The 21,764-nt window shown below is 41.1% G+C and overlaps 1 protein-coding gene and 1 pseudogene across 1 annotated transcript; both read right to left on the bottom strand.

Annotated features, from left to right (window-relative positions):
• Positions 1–581: 581 nt before the first annotated feature.
• On the bottom strand, positions 582–7,400 carry LOC139460685 (uncharacterized; annotated as a pseudogene).
• A 4,861-nt stretch (positions 7,401–12,261) lies between these two features.
• Positions 12,262–21,536, bottom strand: LOC139460684 (uncharacterized). Its single transcript, XM_071242164.1, has 5 exons — positions 21,432–21,536; positions 17,908–17,988; positions 16,985–17,026; positions 14,360–15,540; positions 12,262–13,454 (listed from the first exon to the last, which is right to left on the bottom strand). The coding sequence occupies exons 2-5, from the start codon at positions 17,984–17,986 to the stop codon at positions 12,315–12,317; spliced, it is 2,442 nt and encodes an 813-aa protein (XP_071098265.1). The 5' UTR covers positions 17,987–17,988; positions 21,432–21,536; the 3' UTR covers positions 12,262–12,314.
• Between the last annotated feature and the right edge of the window lie 228 nt (positions 21,537–21,764).

The following is a 21,764-nucleotide window of genomic DNA, read 5'->3' as shown; positions in this document are numbered from 1 at the left end:
AAAGGTGACTATGCTTGTTGCAAAAGGCGACTAACGGGATCGGGTGGTCAGACTCGCTGACTTGGTAAAAGCATGTCATCGATCCCAATTGCGTGGATCGATGCTCATGATATTAATCACTGGATTGTCTGGTCCAGACTCGATTATTTACAGACCGCCGTCATATAGTTGGAATATTGCTGAGTGCGGCGTTAAACAACAAACCAACCATATTACCATATTGGCCAAGCAGTACAAAATGTATTCATTTATAATACTAGTGTATTTTCACATTTATATAAAATGCCCAAATACATCTCCATTCCCTCATTTTGAGTTTTAGAACAACCCTGTTTTTTTATTGTAAAAACAAATGAAATAAACAAAGAATGTACTTTACAATATTTCTTTGCCAGAAAAAACAAAGTATGCTTTTGTTTTTGTTAACTGAAAAGATTATTGTCAAGCTATCTGGAAGAAGGTTATATTTCAAACACAATGACAATTATCCTTTCAGAAGGAGGTTGGTGAACCTATTGCAACACAGTCAGTGTTAAAATAAAGATAACACATAACACACATTTGGCTGGTAATTTCCTCTTTATTATTCAGACTTCAAATTTATACTTTGACAATGCCAACAAAACAAATGCAATATATAGTGTACGGTATTGTGTCATACGGTATTTGCTGTAGTTATGCTGTATATATGCTTATAACGAACTACGGTTATAACGAACTAAAATTAGAGGTCCCTAAGAGTTCGTTATAACCGTAGTTTACTGTACGAAAAACAGTACAGCACGAAAATATCATGTGCACATGATAGATGATGAAATTAGTGTTTCTATAATTCATACCATAAAATATGTATAATGATAAATATCCCATGCGTCTGAATTACAGTTGATATGTTGGTGAGAAATGCATGTTTAAAGATAAATATTTATCTCAAACTGTGATTAACTGTGACTTCACAAAACAATATAGTCAATGTTTCCTGTGGGAACTCTTACTATCTTCCTGGTTTAATAGCCACAACTCCATCTGGAATGCTATTCATGGAGTTTATTAAAACAATAAAGTTATGTATTCTTATGTTAAGAAGTGATGTTGCAACTATCTTGTAGAAATGCTACTTTGAAGACAACGCTGAGGACGAGCGCCATGTCTACATGACAATCAGCTCTTCGTGTCGGAGTAAATGGATGCTCTGCCAATCTTGACAAATATCCTTCAGTTAGTAAACATAAATTAATGTTGAACGTGATGATAAGGATGTTACTCCTATTCAAATTTCAACTAAGTATTAATTAAGTCATGAAGCTGCCAATGTAGCTTATAAATTGCTGTTCACACACGTACCCAGGACAAAAGAGAATAGAATGTGCTTGACCCTCTTCGATCCACAGACACGGCAGCCGAGCTTTGATAAATATTAACATGTATTTACAAAACGCGATTCTGGCAGATTGTACACAAGTACTTAATAGCACGTTTACATGCTAATACAATATTATATTTATCTTACTGTCAAAACCCCATAAGCCCAAAATTCATGAAGTCAATTCGAAATTCTCGTAAAAGGTGACTATGCTTGTCGTAAAAGGCGACTAACGGGATCAGGTGGTCAGGCTCGCTCGCTGGTTGATACATATCATCGATCCAAGTTGCGTGGATCGATGCTCATGATATTAATCACTGGATTGTCTGGTCCAGACTCGATTATTTACAGACAGCCGTCATATAGCTGGAATATTGCTGAGTGCGGCGTTAAGCAACAAACCAACCAACCATAAATAAAGTCAACAATGAAAACTTCATAGACTGCTTCGTTCGTCCTTCACAGACAATAACTGAAGAGTACAATACGAAATCAGTAAAACTGCAGGAAAAGCACGGGATTTCACTCAAAATCCTAGCTACCTTGGAAAATTACCTAGTCTGACATTTTGACTCTGACACAGAAAATAGATTGCTGTGTTTCCATATTTGTTCTTCAGTGTGTAATCAACACTGCGTTCTGTCAGTAGATACAAGGTACTGATATCTGCTTTGTGGCGCTGACAGATGTAGTGCAGAGGTGTGTTTCCATTATCATCAGCAGCAGCGTTCACACTAGCACCATTTTGGAGCAACAGATGAACTGTTCTGACATCTACACGAGATCTCTGACACAGCAGATGAAAGGCTGTCTGCCCATATTTATCAGTCTTGTTGACATCCGCCCCATTTTGGATCAGCATTGTAATAACTTTGGCCTCTTCTGTCTCTGCTTCCAATTGTCTATTCCCACAAGAACTTCGTGTAATATCTAGTTCCTTTTCATCTATACCATATTTCTGACATAGATGGTCCAACAATGTCTGCCAGTTGTCTGCCTGGAAGACCATGCTATCTCTGTTCGTCGCCCTGTACCTCTGCCCACTGCCAAAGGTTCTTGCGGCGGCTTTTGTGAAGGCTTTGTAAAGTCCTCTCCATCCACCATGTGAAATCCCGTCATCTTCTTCTTCTCTCTGACATAGGTAGTGCAAGGCCGTCTCTCCATTCTCATCAACCCTATTGATGTGTGCTCCATGATCAATTAGCAGGCGAATTATACTGGCATCTACATCTCGATTCTTACATGCATAATGAAGTACAGTCTCTCCATATGCCATAATCCTGACAATACGATGTGGGTCTTTTTCGAGGATGCTTTGGGCTATACCGGCAAGAAAACTCTTTGTGTCTTGTTTTGGAGATATATTTACATTTACAGTGTTCTCCCTGTACTGTCTCTCTGGTTGATACCAACACATTTCCATGCCTGCAACAGAATTTAGGTAGAAATAAAATATTACTGTTTCACGCATCCCAAATTTGACAAATTTCTCGTCAACTCTCTTCAGTGAAGATCGCCATGTTCGCGGATTGTACAAAAATATCTTATTTTCCTCTCGTCAGTTCGAAATATAATAAAAACATAATTTCAAAACCTTTCAGAGTCGGAAAATGAGTCCAAATGTCTGATGTCATGTGTCATTGATATATATTTGAACTTAAGCTTGAAAATTGTATTTTTTATGTTCCGAAGATACTGTAGTTTTAAAATATAATGAGAAGTGAAAATGTGAATTTTCGCCCATGAGGTCCCTTATATCCTGGCGGGTCACATGTACATGTATGATGTATTCCGAATCTTGACAATGTGACGCTCAGTATTTCTTTTGACTCTAGGTGAGGTGAGGTGAAATGGGGTTTAACGTCGCGTCTAAGATTATTGCACTTATGTAGCGACGTGCATGTACGTGTGCGTGTTTGTGTGGCTGCTTGTACTAGTCTGGACTGATGCCGATTTATAGTGCCAGCTCACTGAGATACCATGCCGCAGTTTAACATGAATACCCCTCTCAGACACAGTATACTGACTCCGAGCCGACCAGTCCTTGTTTTAGCCCCTTAATGCCGAGCGCCAGGTAACAACAAGTACCATATTTTAACGTCTTTTGGTATGACGCGGTCGGGGATCGACCCCGGACCTTCCGCTCTCCGGGCGGACGCTCTACCACTAGACCACGGAGGCGGTCTCTCTTTTGACTCTAGGTCTCACTTTATAAGCTATCCTTTTCAACTATAAGCATTCCAGGATGCATATTTAGGGACAAGGATGAAACGAGTCTTATGTTACTATTTAGAGTGTGTCTGAGACCCTTCCTTATTTACTTTTAGGACTGGTCAAAGGTAACGTTATAGATTTGATAAACAAAGAAAGGTCAAATACAAATAGTTCAAGTGGTGAACCTGGTAGGATCTACTTCTTACCTTGCCAAAAGGGAACAATGTGTTGGAGACACAGGACTCTATCAACATTTCACAGAACTTCCTTTCCCAGCATAACCTATGTTGTATCACAGTGTAATTCCCGTCACGAATTTCAGTTGCCATCCTCTGCACAAGTGCGTCCAAAGCAGAGGATGATTCATGGAAGAAGATGTACAAATGATTTTCCGATTCTTGCGGCACCCCCATTGTACATTTTTGCATGATGAGTGAAATAGGAAACTCTTGTGCAGCAAAGAGAGGGTCTTTGTTTCCAACTGCTACTGCCACACTCTCATGGATGGAAGGGTGAGAGAATGCTACACCATTTTCACTAGTTTTAAGATAGCTTCCCATTAAACTAGAAACAGTGCTTTGCATCTCTGTTCTCAATGTTGCATCTGTGACGCTTGAGATATCCAATTGTCCACCTGCCTTTAGAAGTATTTTAAAATGTTCAAAACACTTCTCTTTATCAATCAAAACCTGCGTTGTGTAATTGAGGAACTTGAGAGGTGACGAAAAGAACTTGAGAATATCAACTGCATGTCCACTGGCTCGCAGTTCAACGTACATCTCACAGCAATGAGGAAATCCATGCGGACTCCGACTTTCGAGTTTCTTCTTTGTGCTCTCTGGAATGTCGCTTATATTATGTCTGGCAAGATGAAAGTTTAATATTTCAAGTTTTTCCCTATCTGAGTTCAGCTTATCGGGATTGACTATTGCACCATCTCCCAGGATGACATCTCCGTATTTTCCCAGTTGATTTCTTGCAGCTTCTAAAACATTCAGCCTGCTCACAAATATAATGCTTGGAACATTTTTGTGTTCAGTTTCCTTCTTCTGCCGTTCTAAAATTATATGAAACACAGGTAGCCAAGTGCTGAAAGCTCTTTGATCAAAATCAAATGCACCTAAAACATCATTTATCAAAATGACACTGTTAGGAACGTTCCCGCAGATAAGGAAGAAGTCCTCATGTGTATCGATCTTAAAAACTTCCTTCCCCTCATCCTGTAGATGTTTTAAGACCATATAAGCAAGAGTTGTCTTCCCATCACCTGCATTTCCCGTCACTGTAACCCATCGGTGGTTTGTTTGAAGCTTCTCAATGATGGTTCCAATGGCAGACACTTTCACCATTCCCCTGTTCCAGATCTCAATGTCTTTCCCTGTTTGATCTGAAATACAAACTGATATTTCAAAAAGATATGCAGATACAAATTAGTGGGAAGTGCATAAATGTGTGTTTAAGTCTTATTAACTCACAGTACAATAGGTCTTCAGCAACCCATGCTTGCCGTAAAAACGACTTGGCTTGTTGTAAAAGGCGACTAACGGGATCGGGTGGTCAGGCTCGCTGACTTGGTTGATGCAGGTCATCGTATCCCAATTACGTGGACGATGCTCATGATGTCAATCATTGGATTGTCTGCTCCAGACTCGATTATTTACAGACCGCCGTCATATAGCTGTTATATTGCTGAGTGCGGCGTTAAACAACAAACCAACAACAAATCACAGACAAAATCCTTTATCTGTACCGATTATACAGGAATTGCTTATGTATTAATTCATTTGTTAAGAAACATATATATTGAGGTATTGTTTCACCATTACCTTTTAAATGGCGTAGCCTGTCTTCATCCGTGGAATGGTTTACTTAAAGAAAGAAGGCAAAACAGTATCAATGGCATTTTAGAAAAAAACATAGCTACCAGAATTTCTGTTTTGTTTGAGTTAAAGCAACGTTTACAGTCTCATGGATGTTATAATTGGATTCCATTTGTCAAGCTTTCACTACTGTCCGTATCCCCTCCATGTGCTCGTCTATTACAAAGCGTGTTTCTTTTCATGAACTGTAAGTGATACAATCCCTTAACCCATTATATGGTTGTCGTAAAATCCACCAAGGGAGACTTAACGGCAAGCCTACACTGCACATCCCAGCACACTTTTCGAGAGCACACCGATCCATTGATCCATATGAAAATGGTTTTGTGCTTTAAGCATGCGACCCGTGACGATCCTGGGTAGAAAAGGTCTTCAACAACCCATTCTTGCCGTAAAAGGTGACTTTGCTTGTCATTAGAGGCGGCTAACGGGATCGGGTGGTCAGGCTCGCTGACTTGGTTGATGCATGTCATCGATCCCAATTGCGTGGATCGATGCGCATGATATTAATCACTGGATTGTCTGGTCCAGACTCGATTATTTACAGACCGCCGTCATATAGCTGGAATATTGCTGAGTGCGGCGTTTAACAACAAACCAACCAATTTCGTGGATCGATGCTCATGATGTTAATCACTGTATTGTCTGGTCCAGACTCGATTATTTACGGACCGCGGTCATACAGCTGGAATATTGCTGAGTGCGGCGTTAAACAACACATAAACAAACAAACAAAGAAACGATGAGGAATCGGTCCATTTAACTAAAGAAATATTCATAACATACATTTTATACAGGTTGTTTGTCATTTAGAATTTTGCGTCAATTCTTTGAAACAACGGAGATCAAACAATTTTTATCGAAATTATATTAACTTCAATCGTCCTTGAATAAATTAGAAACATACTTCAGACAATTGAAGAGTCATCCCTGTCTACTGTGGATAAATAGTGTTGTGCACACATTCATTATTGGATTAATTATTTTTGTGGAATATAGCTGATATTTGCTGAGGAAACCGTGCACAGTGGAAGTTAAATAATTGTATTAACCTTCAATCATGCTTGAGAAAACTGAATTAACAATAATGAATATTTGTTGTCATTTTACTCGTTATTCAAGAAGAGATGAAAGACACGCCCATTACACAAAACAAATACAAATAGCAGAGATGTTAACATTTGTCATTTCTAAATTTCTGCCGATGTCTAAATATCTATTTTAATGTTGTTTGGAAGTATAAACACGATAAAAGACAACAAATAGAATGGTTCAGGTTCATATTAGCTCAAGACTAAAAATATTTTCGACCAAAACACATGTGTGTAGACTGTTTTTTTGTCATCACCTCAAACCACGCAACAGCGATCATGTTGCTAGTTGTAGAAATGAGGTCGTACTTATTTATAATTTCCTAGCCAATCAAATGTAGTGTATAATTTATCATTGAGCCATTCGCGTTACTCGAAAGCGACGTTGTCTCGCTGAGAATGGTCAATTCATCCACATCTCTCGCCCAATAGGGTAGAATGCAAATATCCATTTTGTTGACGAGGCGATAACAGTGAGTAAGTGAGTATGATTTTACGCTGCGTTTATCAATATTCCTGCAATATCACGGCGGGGGACACCAGAAATGGGCTTTTTTACACATTGTCGGGAATCGAACCCGGGTCTTCGGCGTGACGAGCGAACGCTTTAATCACTAGGCTACCCGACCTCTCCAGATGATAACATATTCATTACGTTCATATATGCCCAGACATAACAAGCAACCAAATGATATGTAGTGTGTCAGAGTTCAAGTGAAGACTTACCATTAAGTGTCCCTTGGTGGATCCCGATGGCGTAGACGCTGTGAGCAGTTCCTTGGTTCCCGGTGACGTTGACGGACATACCTGGATGGACAACATGGTGTGATCAAGAGGCTTACAAGTAGGAGACCCAAGAAGATCTGGGTAGAATAGGTCTTCATCAACCCATGCTTGCCGTAAAAGGCGACTATCCTTGTCGTGAGTGGCGACTAACGGGATCGGGTGGTCAGGCTCACTGACGTGGTTGATGCATATCATCGTATCCCAATTGCGTGGATTGATGCTCATGATATCAATCACTGGATCGTCTGGTCCAGATTCGATTATTTACAAACCAACCAACCAACCAATCCTACCAACAATATAACATTTACTAAACTTAAAGTTAAGCCAGGATGGGAAGGCTAATATTGTTTGTTTGTTTGTTTGTTGTTTTACGCCGCACTCAGCTCTATTCCTGCTATATGACGGCGGTCGGTTAATAATCGAGTCTGGACCAGACAATCCAGTGATTAGCATCATGAGCATCGTCGTCATGTAGCTGGAATATTGCGGCGTTAAACAACAAACAAAAAACAAACAAGTACAAGTATGTACATGTCGATTAGTACATGAAGGATTAGTACAGCCCATGATGTTTCATGTTATACAGTGGCTTGAGTATGGTGTGTTACACTCTATTCTTTCAATACGTAGACACAAATGTAGAAATGATAACCAGAATAACATATAAGTTACGACTATGTCATGGACAAACTGGACTTAATGGCTTTATTGACTCATTATATTTATATCTGTTTTGTATTTTCAGCAGAAGAAGCTATCAGTATTCAAAGTTGTTTTTTTTTAATTTATTGTTCAAATCAATAGTGTTCAAAATTTAAATCAGCCATAATCATACAAATCAAAGTGAGTGAGTGAGTATGGTTTTATGCCGTTTTTAGCACTATTCCAGCAATATCACGGCGGGCGACACCAGAAATGGGCTTCACACATTGTACCGTGACGATCGAACGCTTTAACCACTAGGCTACCCGACCGCCCCTACATATCAAAGAATAATGCTGTTATGTTTTGTGTAACACTACTGAGGGAGTTGAACAGAAACCTTCAGGGTTCTGTGTGATCGCTGAACAGATTATTCCTCAAGGGTCTGGTCACTGTTTGGGGTCGCTGTCTGATCACCACAGGTAGAAAGTCATTATGTAGTGATAGCAGGGTCAACACGTGTCTTACCTTTCTCCGTCATGGTCCCCAGCCTTTGTTCTGAAGCAGATAATGGCATTAATTAAATTAGCGTCCTAACCATTGTTTTTACATACATATATTCAATACATTTAATTATTGGGAGATAACTTAATGTCGAAACAGGTTTCATGCGACAAGCATACGACGTATAACGTACATCTGTGGTTTTAAAACATGGTATATTCGTCTCATGTTGTTATCTGAAAGCATAGAAATATAGAACATGAAACAGTTTTCTCGTTTTATTTAAATTCAATAATATTAACATAAATAATCCAAATTCACATATATATTACAAAAGTCCTACGTACCTTTATACCCACCGAGTTTACAATTTCCCATCATGACTGATGTTGTGTTGCAGGTCCTCCTGTTGAATACACTTACCAGTTCTTTCCTGATGGGGGGCGGTCGGGTAGCCCAGTGGGTAAAGCGTTCGCTCGTCACGCCGAAAACCCGGGTTCGAATCCCGACATGGGTACAATGTGTGAAGCCCATTTCTGGTGTCCCCCGCCGTGATATTGCTGGAATATTGCTAAAAGCGGCGTAAAACCATACTCACTCACTCACTCTTTCCTGATGGTCCAAACCATACGAGAGGAGATGGTGTCTTCCACCTCTCTAATAAATCTTTGAATTCAAAATGTTGACTTCTGAAAACCTACCTACTAACCTACTTACCTAAACAAACATGCACGCGCACACGAACACACACACACACACTCACACATACACACACAAGCATGCATGCACGAAAGCACACACACAGACAGACACACACATACATTCACATGCTCGCACATACATATATTCACACATATTCGCATGTGTATTCGCATACACATACATACATACATACATACATACATACATACATACATACACACAAACACACACATACATTCACACGCACGCACATACATACATACATACATACATACATACATATATACGCACGCACATATATCACACATACACACGCATACACACACACACACACACACACACATGCTGCACGTGGGCTATATTCATGAACGAAGTTTTAGTTCTCGTTCTACTTCATACGTATGTTTTCACACCTGTTCAAATTGTCAATAATTTACAAATTTAAACAGGTATTTATTTATGTCACTAATAAAACGAATCTAGACATTTAGCCATCAACAAAAAGGTATATGTTGACATGTAATTATCAATGTAATTACATGACCTGTACCCCGTTATAACATGTGCACATAACAAACACACACACGCACGAACGCACGCACACACACACTGCCACACATTATCTCTCTCTCTCTCTCACACACACACACACACACACACACACACACACACACACGTATATGTATATGTGGGCTACATACATACATACATACATACATTTTAGTTCTCGTTCTACTTCAGGTAATCATCACAGAAAGTTAACCATATTAAGAATCGCATCATTGTGAAACAATACAGTTCTTAGTTACTGTATGGGTGTCATTTATGGGTATGGAATAGTAACCCTATAGAAATTACTACTGAACTGTCTTTTACAATATTCTTGTTCCATGACTATAATGTTTCAGTCGATTAATTAGAATATGATAGCGTTTTGTCTAAAAATATGTGATATATATTGCCGCATTCTTATCAATATAAATTGAGAGACGATATACAACACAATAATGATTGTCGACAGACACACCCACTCATGTAGACCCTCTTCATTGTATTCGTCAATATATACGTCCTGCTTGGCGTGAACTGTTTTCAACACAGAGCTGCATCAGAAGCACGGTGATGGAAGAAAAGCATGTAGTAGCACATCTAGAATGTATCAGGGACACAGGTATACATGTGTTTAAATGAATAAATGTGTCAGGTAATCGTCCAATAGCTGCTGCGTCACTACAACACTGTACATGTAAAGTGGGTAATCAACACAACGCTGTAAAGTTAAACCTTTGTGTTCAACTATCCTAGATACTTACATCTGTCAGAGTCAGGGCTGTTCTCTTACTCCTTTGTTATTCTCACCACAGACACGTTAAGCCAACATTTAGCTCAGTGTCGGGAGTAGGAAACCATAACAAGATCTTGTTGTGACTGTCGGGTATGTCACGTGACGTGTGAGGAGGGTATATAGAGAGAGGGGTGTGTAGAGAGATAACAATTTTTGTGATCAACTACAAAGGAAAGTTTGATCTTAATAATTCATGTTATTAGGTACCTTGACCTAGATAAATACGTAATGCAAACCACAGTCGACCCTCTGTTTTCACTGTCCTGATAGACTGGCGCCTTGAGTAATCTACAGTTGGAACAGGCTGTGTGATAGAGAGTGTTAACTTGATATACGTGGCATAAAATAGTTATCTGTCGTGTGACTGCTTGAAGTGAGTGAATGAGTATTTTTTCCGCCGCGTTTAGCAATATTCCAGCAATATCACGGCGGGGGACACCAGAAATGGTCTTCACACATTGTATCCATGTCGGGAATCGAACCCGGCTCTTCGGCGTGACGAGCGAACGCTTTAACCACTGGGCTACCCGACCGCCCCGTGACTGCTTGGAGAGATATGAATGTTGACATGCTGTAATAATGCAACTAGTTAATGGTGTTATGAATATTCACCAGGGGTCCATCTGATTCACAATACCAGAATATATTTTGAATGAACACAAATTAAATCTTCTTTATTTTGACATAAAACACATATGTTATAAGAACAGCCACTGAAAGGATAATATGTACATTATGTGAGTTGAGGACATTAATCATTAACAAAACTGAAGTAACTTTTGGTATCTGAGGATCTGCAATTTACAATATGTCCACAGAGTAATAGTTATTTGTTTTGTTGTCATAAGCACTTCTAGTTTCTGAAACATTATCGGGAAGTTAATGTTTACCCATTGTCACGTCACAACATCATCACAGATAAAATCTCGGTAACGGTCAGTTCTTTCAGACCCGTGAAGATTCTGGGGTAGAATAGGTCTTCAGCAACCCATGCTTTCCGTAAAAAGCGACTATGCTTGCTGTAAAAGGCGACTAACGGGATCGGGTGATCAGGCTCGCTGACTTGGTTCATGCATGTCGTCGATCCCAATTGCGTGGATCGATGCTCATGATATTAATCACTGGATTGTCTGGTCCAGACTCGATTATTTACAGGCCGCCGTCATATAGCTGTAATACTGCAGAGTGCGGGGTTAAACAACAAAGCAACCATTACAATCAGCCCATAAAATGAATTTGCATGGCTCACCATTGTTGTGTCTGATTTTTAATGACTGTTTCTCCAGTCTATCTGTCTTGTTTCTTACAGATATTGTAGCACGGTGACGCGGCCCAGGTTTGAACCACCCCTCCATCAGCTCTCCGGGCAGATGCTCTGTCCATGCCACCAAAGAGACGGTCGAGCACAGCAGTGATATGTACGTCTTGGTTAAATGTGTTAGGCTATAGCATACAAATGCATTTCTATGCTATATTATGGTGTTCGAAACGGTGCGTTTAAAGTATCATTTTTGTACCACCAGTTGTATAAACAGACAAGTTAACTTACAGATTGTACAGTTTGGAGAGAGTGAGTGAGTATGGTTTTACGCCGCTTTTAGCAATATTCCAGCAATATCCCTGCGGGGGACAACAGAATTTGGCTTCACACATTGTACCCATGTCGGGAATCGAACCCGGGTCTTCGGCGTGACGAGCGAACGCTTTAACCACTTGGCTACCCCACCGGCCCCTGTACAGTCTAGAAACGCACATAACTGATAACACTCATTGATGGAATATTGTCATGTGACACTACTATGTCTGTCCAATATGACGTTATGTCTCTGACACAAATAGTGTAAGGCTGTACGCCCACGTCTATTCTCCAATGTGTTATCAACCACCCTGTATTTAATCAGTAGAAACAACGTAGTGATATCCAGGTTACGCCTCTGACAGATGTAGTGCAACGCTGTGTTTCCATCATCATCAGCAACATCAACAGGAAAACCATGTACTAGCATCAGATGAACTGTTCTGACATCAACATGAGATCTCTGACACAGCAGATGAAAGGCTGTCTGCCCATGCTTATTCCTCTGATAAACCTTTGCCCCCCTTGTGATCAGCATTATGATAGCCTTGGTCTCTTCGGTCTCTGCCCTCCTGTACCCAGCCTCATTATAACGTAGAGCACGTTGTAGTTCCTCTTCATCGATTCCATATTTCTGACACAGATAGTCAACTAACGTGTCCTCGTTGTCCGCCTTGAAGACAGTATCCCTTTGGTTTGTTCTGACCAGAGATAGCGATTCATATAAAAGGGCGCGTATCAAACCAGTTATTTCAATCCCGTCATCTCGATATTCTCTTCGACATAGGTAGTGCAATGCTGTCTCACCATTATCATCAACCTTTCCGGCATGTGCTCCATAATTAATCAACAGACGAATAAGATTCACATCAATGTATTGACTCTGACAGGCATAATGAAGAGCAGTCTGTCCAAATGAAACCCTGGAATCATCTTCATGTGGGTTATACTCCCCAGAAAAGGTTAGGACTTTACGGCCAAAACGTAACCAAAACGTTCCATCAGCCTTGTTCACCTTGGCACCATGTTTTAGTAGCAATGCAACTATATCAATAGCTCGTGCACTTCCCAACCACTTGATGGCGCTGTGAAGGAGTGTGACACCGTGATCAGTTGCGAGGTCAACGTCAACGCCATGTTGTAGAAACAGCTCAAGGGTATGTGTTTGCCGAGTTGAGATAATTTCGTGCAGTATTGTCAGTTGAGTATCGGGTATGACCGGACTATAAGGATTTGCCCCTCTCCTCAGGAGGATCTCAATAGCAGTGAAGTTACTGCACTTCACAGCTGCATGCAACATCGTATGTCCACTACTGTCCCTCTGGTTGATACCAACACGCTTCCCGACCTGAAAGATAATATTACTATGCATGAAAAATGACCCAATAAGGGCACAGAAGTGAACGTAATTCTCATATATTGTGTCAACCCTTATGATGACCACTTGGTTTTACCCCATATTTTACATTTAGAATGAATGGGTTTTTTATGTTTGAACATATTGTAAAGGAGTAATAAGTGACATAATGACATGTTGGGATACGACGACATACATCAACCAAGTCAGCGAGCCTGACCACCCGATCCCGTCAGTCGGCTCATCACGACAAGCATAGTTGCCATATTCGACAAGCATGGGTTCCGGAAGACCCATTGTACCCCGGATCTTCACGAGTTAATGACATGCAAGTATAATTTCTGACTATGATCTCAAATCATGACATGATATTATATAACACTCCTCTATAACTATAAAGTTTTGGAAATGCAATTTGTATGGTGGTTTCTCACTAAATGACCTACTAGCCTGACCCATGGAGATCCGAGGTCTTCAGCAACCCATGCTTGGCGTTAAAGGCGACTATGCAAAAAAATGGTGGAAATTATATGAATAGATTTCTGAATATCAGCTAGAATAGGTCTTCAGCAACCCATGCTTGTCGTAAGAGGCGACTAACGTGATCGGGTGGTCAGGCTCGCTGACTTCGTTGATGCATGTCAACGTATCCCAATTGCATCGATGCTCATGATGCTAATCACTGGATTGTCTGGTCCAGACTCGATTATTAACCGACCGCCGTCATATAGCAGGAATATAGCTGAATGCGGCGTAAAACAACAAACAAACAAACAAACAATATTAGCCTTCCCATCCTGGCTTAACTTTAAGTTTAGTAAATGTTACATTGTTGGCAGGAAAAGGATGTGTGCAAACATAAGAAAATCAAGTGAACAGACATGATGTGAAATTACATTACTAAACAACGAGGGGGATCTGCGGACGCTGAGCTCCATTAGTTTTTCACAGATCTTCTTTTCCGAGAACAACTCATGTTGTATCACAGTGTAGTTTCCGTGACGTATTTCTGTTGCCAACCTTTGCATAAGTGCGTCCATAGCTGAAGATGATACCTTGAAGAAGATGTTCAAATGATTTTCCGAATTCCGAGGCAACTGCATCTTACATTTTTGCATGATGAGTGAAATAGGAAACTCTTGTGCAGCAAAGAGAGGGTCTTTGTTTCCAACTGCTACTGCCACACTCTCATAGATGGAAGGGTGAGAGAAGGCAACACCAATTCCACTAGTTTTAAGATAGCTTCCCATTAAACTAGAAACAGTGCTTTGCATCTCTGTTCTCAATGTTGCATCTCTAAGTCTTGAGATATCCAATTGTCCACCTGCTTTCAGAAGTATTTTAAAATGGTCATAATACTTCTGTTTATCCACCAAAACCTGTGTTGTGTAATTGAGGAATTTGAGAGGTGACGAAAAGAACTTGAGAATATCAACTGCATGGTCACTGGCTCGCAGTTCAACATACATCTCACAGCAATGAGGAAATCCATGCGGACTCCGACTACAGAGTTTCTTCTTTGTGCTCTCTGGAATGTCGCTTATATTATGTCTGGCTAGATGAAAGTTTAATATCTCAACTTTCTCCCCATCTGAGTTCAGCTTACCGGGATTAACTATTTCATCCTCTCCCAACACGACATCTCCGTATTTCCCCAGTTGATTTCTTGCAGCTTCTAAAACATTTAGCCTGCTCACAAATATAACACTTGGACCAGCTTCGTTGACAGTGTCCTTCGCCTGTCGTTCTAAAATTGTTTGGATCAGGGGCAGCCAAGTGCTGAAAGCTCTTTGATCGAAATCGAAAGCACCAAACACATCATTCATCAAGACGATACAGTCAGGAGTCCTCCTGGAGATCATGAAGAAGTCCTCAGGAGTATCAATCTTGAACACTTCCTTCCCCTCATTCTGTCGATGCTTCAACGTCATGTATCCAAGAGTTGTCTTCCCATCTCCAGCATTTCCTGTCACGGTTACCCATCGATAGCCTTTTTGAAACTTCTCTATGGTTGTTTCTATGGCAGACACTTTCACCATTCCTCTAGTCCAGTTAGCAATGTCTTTCCTAGTTTGGTCTGAAATACAAACTGATTATAGGGACATTTGAACAGATATTAAGATACAGGTGTGTTGGAATTACATTATGTGAGCATTTAAGACTTATTTACTGGAAACAATATCAACCTATGTTTAACAGAAAATAACGTATATACTTGATCATTTTTATCATATGTGACCAACCATGAGTGAGTGAGTGAGTTGGGTTTAACTCCGCTTTTAACATTATTCCAGTTACTAGTATATCACGGCCTGACAGCTTAATAAGGGAGGAAAGCCCGAAGTGATGCAGGTCTCAGACGTTTACCACTTCAGTGAAACCCACGAGCATGGGTATGGTGCTGACAAACCTAGAAACATAATCGGGGAGTACCGGGATTCGAACCCACAATCATAGGTTTCTGGCGTGCCCAAGGGACGCAACTCTGCACAGCGAATCGCGGCGCCCTAGACGACTGAGCCACCCGTGCCCCCGACCAACCAGTTAAGGGGCCATGTGAGTGAAAAATCACATTTTCACTTTTCATTATATTTTTAGAATACAGTATATTCGGTATACACAATCATATAAGTTGCTTGCATCAATGCATGGCATCAAACATTTGGACCCATTTTCCGACTTATAACTGTTTATGTAATAATTGCTTTCAGACATAATATAATGTCTGATGAATTGAAAGTGGACACGTATGCTGAAAGTCTGTGAGTGAGTGAGTGAGTGAGTTCGGTTTTACGCCGCTTTTAGCAATATTCCAGCAATATCGCGGCGGGGGACACCAGAAATGGGCTTCACACATTGTACCCATGTCGGGAATCGAACCCGGGTCTTTGGCGTGACGAGCGAACGCTTTAACCACTAGGCTACCCGACCGCCCCTGAAAGGTTGTGAAAAAATGGTTTTGATATTACATTACGAACTAACGAGAGAAAAAAAGAGAGATATTTTTGTTCAGTCCGCACACATGGCGATCTTCACTGAAGTAAGTTGACATGAAACGTCTTATGACGTTTCAGTACAATTGTACACCCCCCTCCCCCCCCCCCCCCCCCCCCCCCCCCCCCTCCCCCCATAAGGCAGGTCACATATAATGAACATAATTTTATCTAAGCTGACCATAAACAAGTTACTCCGTACACTTTTCAATGAATTCAAACATTATGTTTTCAGTAACGATTTCGACCCGTGAAGATCCGGGGTAGAATAGGTCTTCAGCAACCCATGCTTAAACCCGCCGTAAAAGGCGACTATTCTTGTCGTAAAAGGCGTCTAACGGGATCGGTTGGTCAGGCTTGCTGACTTGGTTCATGCATGTCGTCGATCCCAATCGCGTGGATCGATGCTCATGATGTCAATCACTGGATTGTCTGATCCAGACTAGATTATTTACAGACCGCCGTCATATAACTGGAATATTGCTGAGTGCGGCGTTGAACAACACACAGTGACGATTCCAATCTTACCTCTTAGATCACAAAGTCTCTCTTCATCCCTGGATTGGTTGACTAGAAGAAAGAAAACAAACATTAGTGTGCCATAGTGTCCGCTCTTCCCTTAGTTGATAAAATGATCTAAAAGGAAAGTAGGGTTTAACCTTGTGTTGAAGATTGTTTCACTGTTATAGCGATGTGTGTGGCTACTATTACCAGCGTCATGTCGGCTTCATTGTGCCAGTGAGATACCATGCCTTAGTAGAGCATGGTTACCACACGTAAACAGATCATATTGACTCCGAGCCGGCCAGTCCTTGTTTATCCCCTTGATGCCAAGCGCCAGGGTAACAACAAGTACAATCTTATCACGTTGTGAATGATGTCTCCACGAGATCGACCCTTTCTCCATTCCGGGCAGATCATCTATCCTGTACACCACCCTAGTGGTGTTGGTTGTTTGGTTGGTTTGTTTTTAACGCCGCACTCAGCAATATTCCAGCTATATTGCGGCGGTCTGTAAATAATTGAGTCTGGACCAGACAATCCAGTGATTAATATCATGAGCACCGATCCATCGGTTGCTGAAGACGGTTGCTATGGATCTGACGCCTCCACAGGATCGATCCTCTCTCCATTCCGGGCAGATAATCTATTCTGTATACTGCACAAGTGGTGTATCAATTTCCAGACAATCCAGTGATTGATATCATGAGCATCGATCCACGCAATTGGGATACGATAACATGCATCATCAGTGAGTCTGACCACCCGATCCCGTTAGCCGCCTCTTACGACAAGCAAAGTCGCCTTTTACGCCAAGCATGGGTTGCTGAAGACCTTTTCTACCCAATATCGTCACGGGTCGCATGCTGAAAGCGCAAAACCATTATTTTATGGATCAATGGATCGGTGTGCTCTCGAAAAGTGTGCTGGAATGTGCAGCGTAGGCTTACCTTTGAGGGGCCCTTGGTGGATGCCGATGGCGTACACGTTGTGGGCAGTTCCTTGGTTCCCGGTGACGTTGATTGACATACCTGGATGCAAAACACGGTGTGCTGAAGACGTGTGTGCATGTTATTTGGTGTAATTTGTATATGAAACATTGGCACAGCAGGGGCTTAGATGTCTTTCAGATTGGTCGTTGGTTGGTTGGTTGTTTTACGCCGCACTCAGCACTATTCCAGCTATATGACGGCGGTCTGTAAATAATCGAGTCTGGATCAGACAATCCAGTGATTGACATCATGAGCATCGATCCACGCAATTGGGATCGATGACACGCATCAACCAAGTCAGAAGCCAGACCACCCGATCCCGTTAGTCGCCTTTCACGACAAGCATGGTCGCCTTTTACGGCAGGCATGGGCTGCTGAAGACCTATTCTACCCCGGATCATCATGGATGTCCTTATGAAGTAAAACAAGGAATACTGTGTTGTTCTCCTTTGATTCAAAGAGAAGACACGCATTTAGAAATGACAACCAGTTTAACATGTAAGCTATGAATATGTGTGGGTTTAAATGGGTGTTGTTTTATTTGGTTTTAATTTGTCAGTTCAGAACTTCTTACACATTCAAGCATTTATTATTCCAATTAATATTTTGTAGGATCAAACGCATACATCTTAAAATGACAAACATCCTGTATGTAATTTATGTTATCAATATTTGCTGGGCCAAATGGACCCATCCCTCATCGACTTGATTTGAATGTTACAACTAATAATAAATATTGTTTCATGTTCTAATTACTGCAGTGTTTTCCTTTCAAAGGCGACCCGTGAAGATCCGGGGTAGAATAGGTCTTAAGCAACCCATGCTTGCCGTAAAAGGTAACTAACGGGATCGGGTGGTCAGGCTCGCTGACATGGTTGATGCATGTCATCAATCCCAATTGCGAGGATCGATGCCCATGATATTAATCACTGGATTGTCTGGTCCAGACTCGATTATTTACAGACCGCCGTGTCATATAGCTGAAATATTGCCGAGTGCGGCGTAAAACAACAAACCAACCAACCAACCAACTTTCAAAGGCGTGATGAAAAGTTAACACAACAGTAATTGTACAGGTAGTTGGTTTGTAATGAAATAGTTCTAAACGAAGTCAATATTTAAATAAGTTCACAATCTCACATGTTTCTAAATCCTGGAATGTGTCTCCATAACACAAATATGTAAGACACTATTGATGTGATTCCACAAACATCTTTAAGGTTCTGTGCGATCTAAGAGCTGAGTGTTTCTGATACTACATGTATGTGTGAGGTCGCTGACTGACCACGTCAGGTGAACCGTCTCCATGTGGTCATGCCAGGGTCCATTCGTGACCAACTCGTGTTATTCCTGGCTAAGCCAAATAGCGACTCAAGGCCCTCTCGTGACCATTTTTGCGACTGGGTTCCGACTAAACGCAAACGGGCATGGTTAAAATAATTGTCAACTCGTAGCGTATATTTTCACCGTGTCATACTACCTAGTATATATTCCAGATGCGGTTTAAAACACATCGGGACTTGCGGTATTTATACAGTTTGACTGAACACATTTGACTGTATCAAGGGTATATTTTCAGATGAAAGACAAACATTAAATCAAAAATTATTCCTGAGGGATTCTTTGATGTGAAGTCATACGCGCATTCTGATTGGTTTGTCGTATTTTCGCACATACAATTCATCGATACGGGGACGAGTCTTCTTACAGGTACCGGAAAGGGGCACGAATGGTGACGAATGGCTAGGGTCAACGCATATCTCACCTTCCCCCGCCATATCGGGTGTCCGGTTTCGCTTGCTTGTTCTGAAACAGGTTGAAGTGCCACAATTACATTGATTCCATCTACAACCCAGTGTTTTGGAGGTTTCCGAATTAAACAGGGTACTGTAATGTCAGTGTCTTTGCTACAAGTACAATGTGACATATATAGCTAAAATATAACATGGGGTATTCATCTCATGGTGTAATGGTCAAGCGATAAGGACAAGAAAAGAAATATTATTTATAGTTTTATACAGATTTGATGACTGAAGTTATTTGTATTCCGTTATTCAATACATATTACCTTTAAGATGCTGAAAGGTGAGCCAGATTTCATGAATTGGAGAGCTGTACATTCGGAGCCTGGCGAATATCATTTTATGTTCATATACCCTGTATATAACAAAATAAGAATGGTTGGTTGGTTTGTTGTTTAACGCCGCACTCAGCAATATTCCAGCTATATGACGGTCGTCTGTAAATAATCGAGTCTGGACCAGACAATCCAGTGATTGATATCATGAGCATCGATACACGCAATTGGGATACGATGACATGCATCAATCCAAGTCAGCGAGCCTGACCACCCGATCCCGTTGGTCGCCTTTTACGACAAGCATAGTCGCCTTTTACGGCAAGTACGGGTTGCTGAAGACCAATTCTACCCCGGAATCTTCACGGGTCCAAAATAAGAATGAATTATCTACTCGCCTGGTCATTTTCATGTGTATCTACTAATAATTTTGAATGTCTGCTGTCCAGCAAAAAGTACAGCGTTCAACTACAAGTATCTTTATACATTCATCATGCTTTTGTGTTACGTCAGTTTCTGTTGGCTTGATACTCTGTATACTACAATATCTGGGAATAGAAAACCGTATGTCTATGTAACTCACTTGTATATGGGCCAATGGCCTTTCATACAATAAACCATTGAATTGAATATAATTGAATTGACTTACAAAGAAATCGTAACATTGACAGCTTGTATTTCACTATGTCCATTATTGAAGGAAAGACACAGCCATGTAGACCCTCTTCTTGCCATATTAAAAGCTGTTTTCAATAATAGGTAAACTAAAAATTCTCCATAAAAAAATTCCCCCGTGAGCGACCGCGTCTGTGCGGAAGGTCGGGGTTCGATGCCCGGCCGCGTCATAAAGAAAGACGTTAAAATATGGAACTTGTTGTTACCCTGCCTGGCGCTCTGCATGGGCTAAAACAAGGGCTGGTCGCCTTCCCCCTCCCCTCACACACACCCAACACACACACACCTACACAAGTGCTATATAAGTGCAATAACGCTTTGCTAAACCACCTTTCACCTAACCTCACCACATATGATATCTATGTTCAAGTAACAAGAATAACACGTATAATATACCACGCAATATCGATTGTTGACGGATACACACACACATGTAGACCCTCCACCTGGCATGTAACGATACGCATGGTCTGCATGGCGCGAGGTATATTTTACAAACTACCTGAATGTGACATATATTGATGGGAGGATAACGTGTGGCAGCATACTGATCATATTTGCATAAACGCCCATTTGAAAGACAATGCGTGTGAATGTGTTGATCCTCTTGATCATATAAATTTCACAAAGAAGCCAGCCATCTTTTTACACCTGCTCTTCCGCCACAACCGACAATGTAGGACAACGTTACAATGACACGATTTTGTGTTTGAATATTTGAAATACTTACATCTGCTAGACGTGGGACATTTCTCTTACGCGATTGTCACTCTGCCATTTGACATGATAAATGAACAATTGGCACAATTCCAAGAGGGCAAAACTATAGCATGATGTCATTGTCATTACACTGCCGCGTTTTTGTCACGTGACTTGATCGATGGTTTGTTTTAGGAGGGTGTATAGAGGGGGTGTTTTACGTCGCGTTCAAGATTATTGCACATTTATAACGACGTGCATGCATGTGTGTGTGTTTGTGTCTGTGCGCGAGTGAGTGAGTGAGTGAGTATGGTCTTACGTCGCTTTTAGAACATTCCTGCAATATCACGACAGGGGGCACCAG

Source organism: Haliotis cracherodii, unplaced genomic scaffold, assembly GCF_022045235.1.
Source record: "Haliotis cracherodii isolate W230 unplaced genomic scaffold, xgHalCrac1.p SCAF_14, whole genome shotgun sequence".
Classification (NCBI taxonomy): Eukaryota; Metazoa; Mollusca; class Gastropoda; order Lepetellida; family Haliotidae; genus Haliotis; species Haliotis cracherodii.
This window is presented reverse-complemented; position numbering and strand designations above follow the sequence as displayed.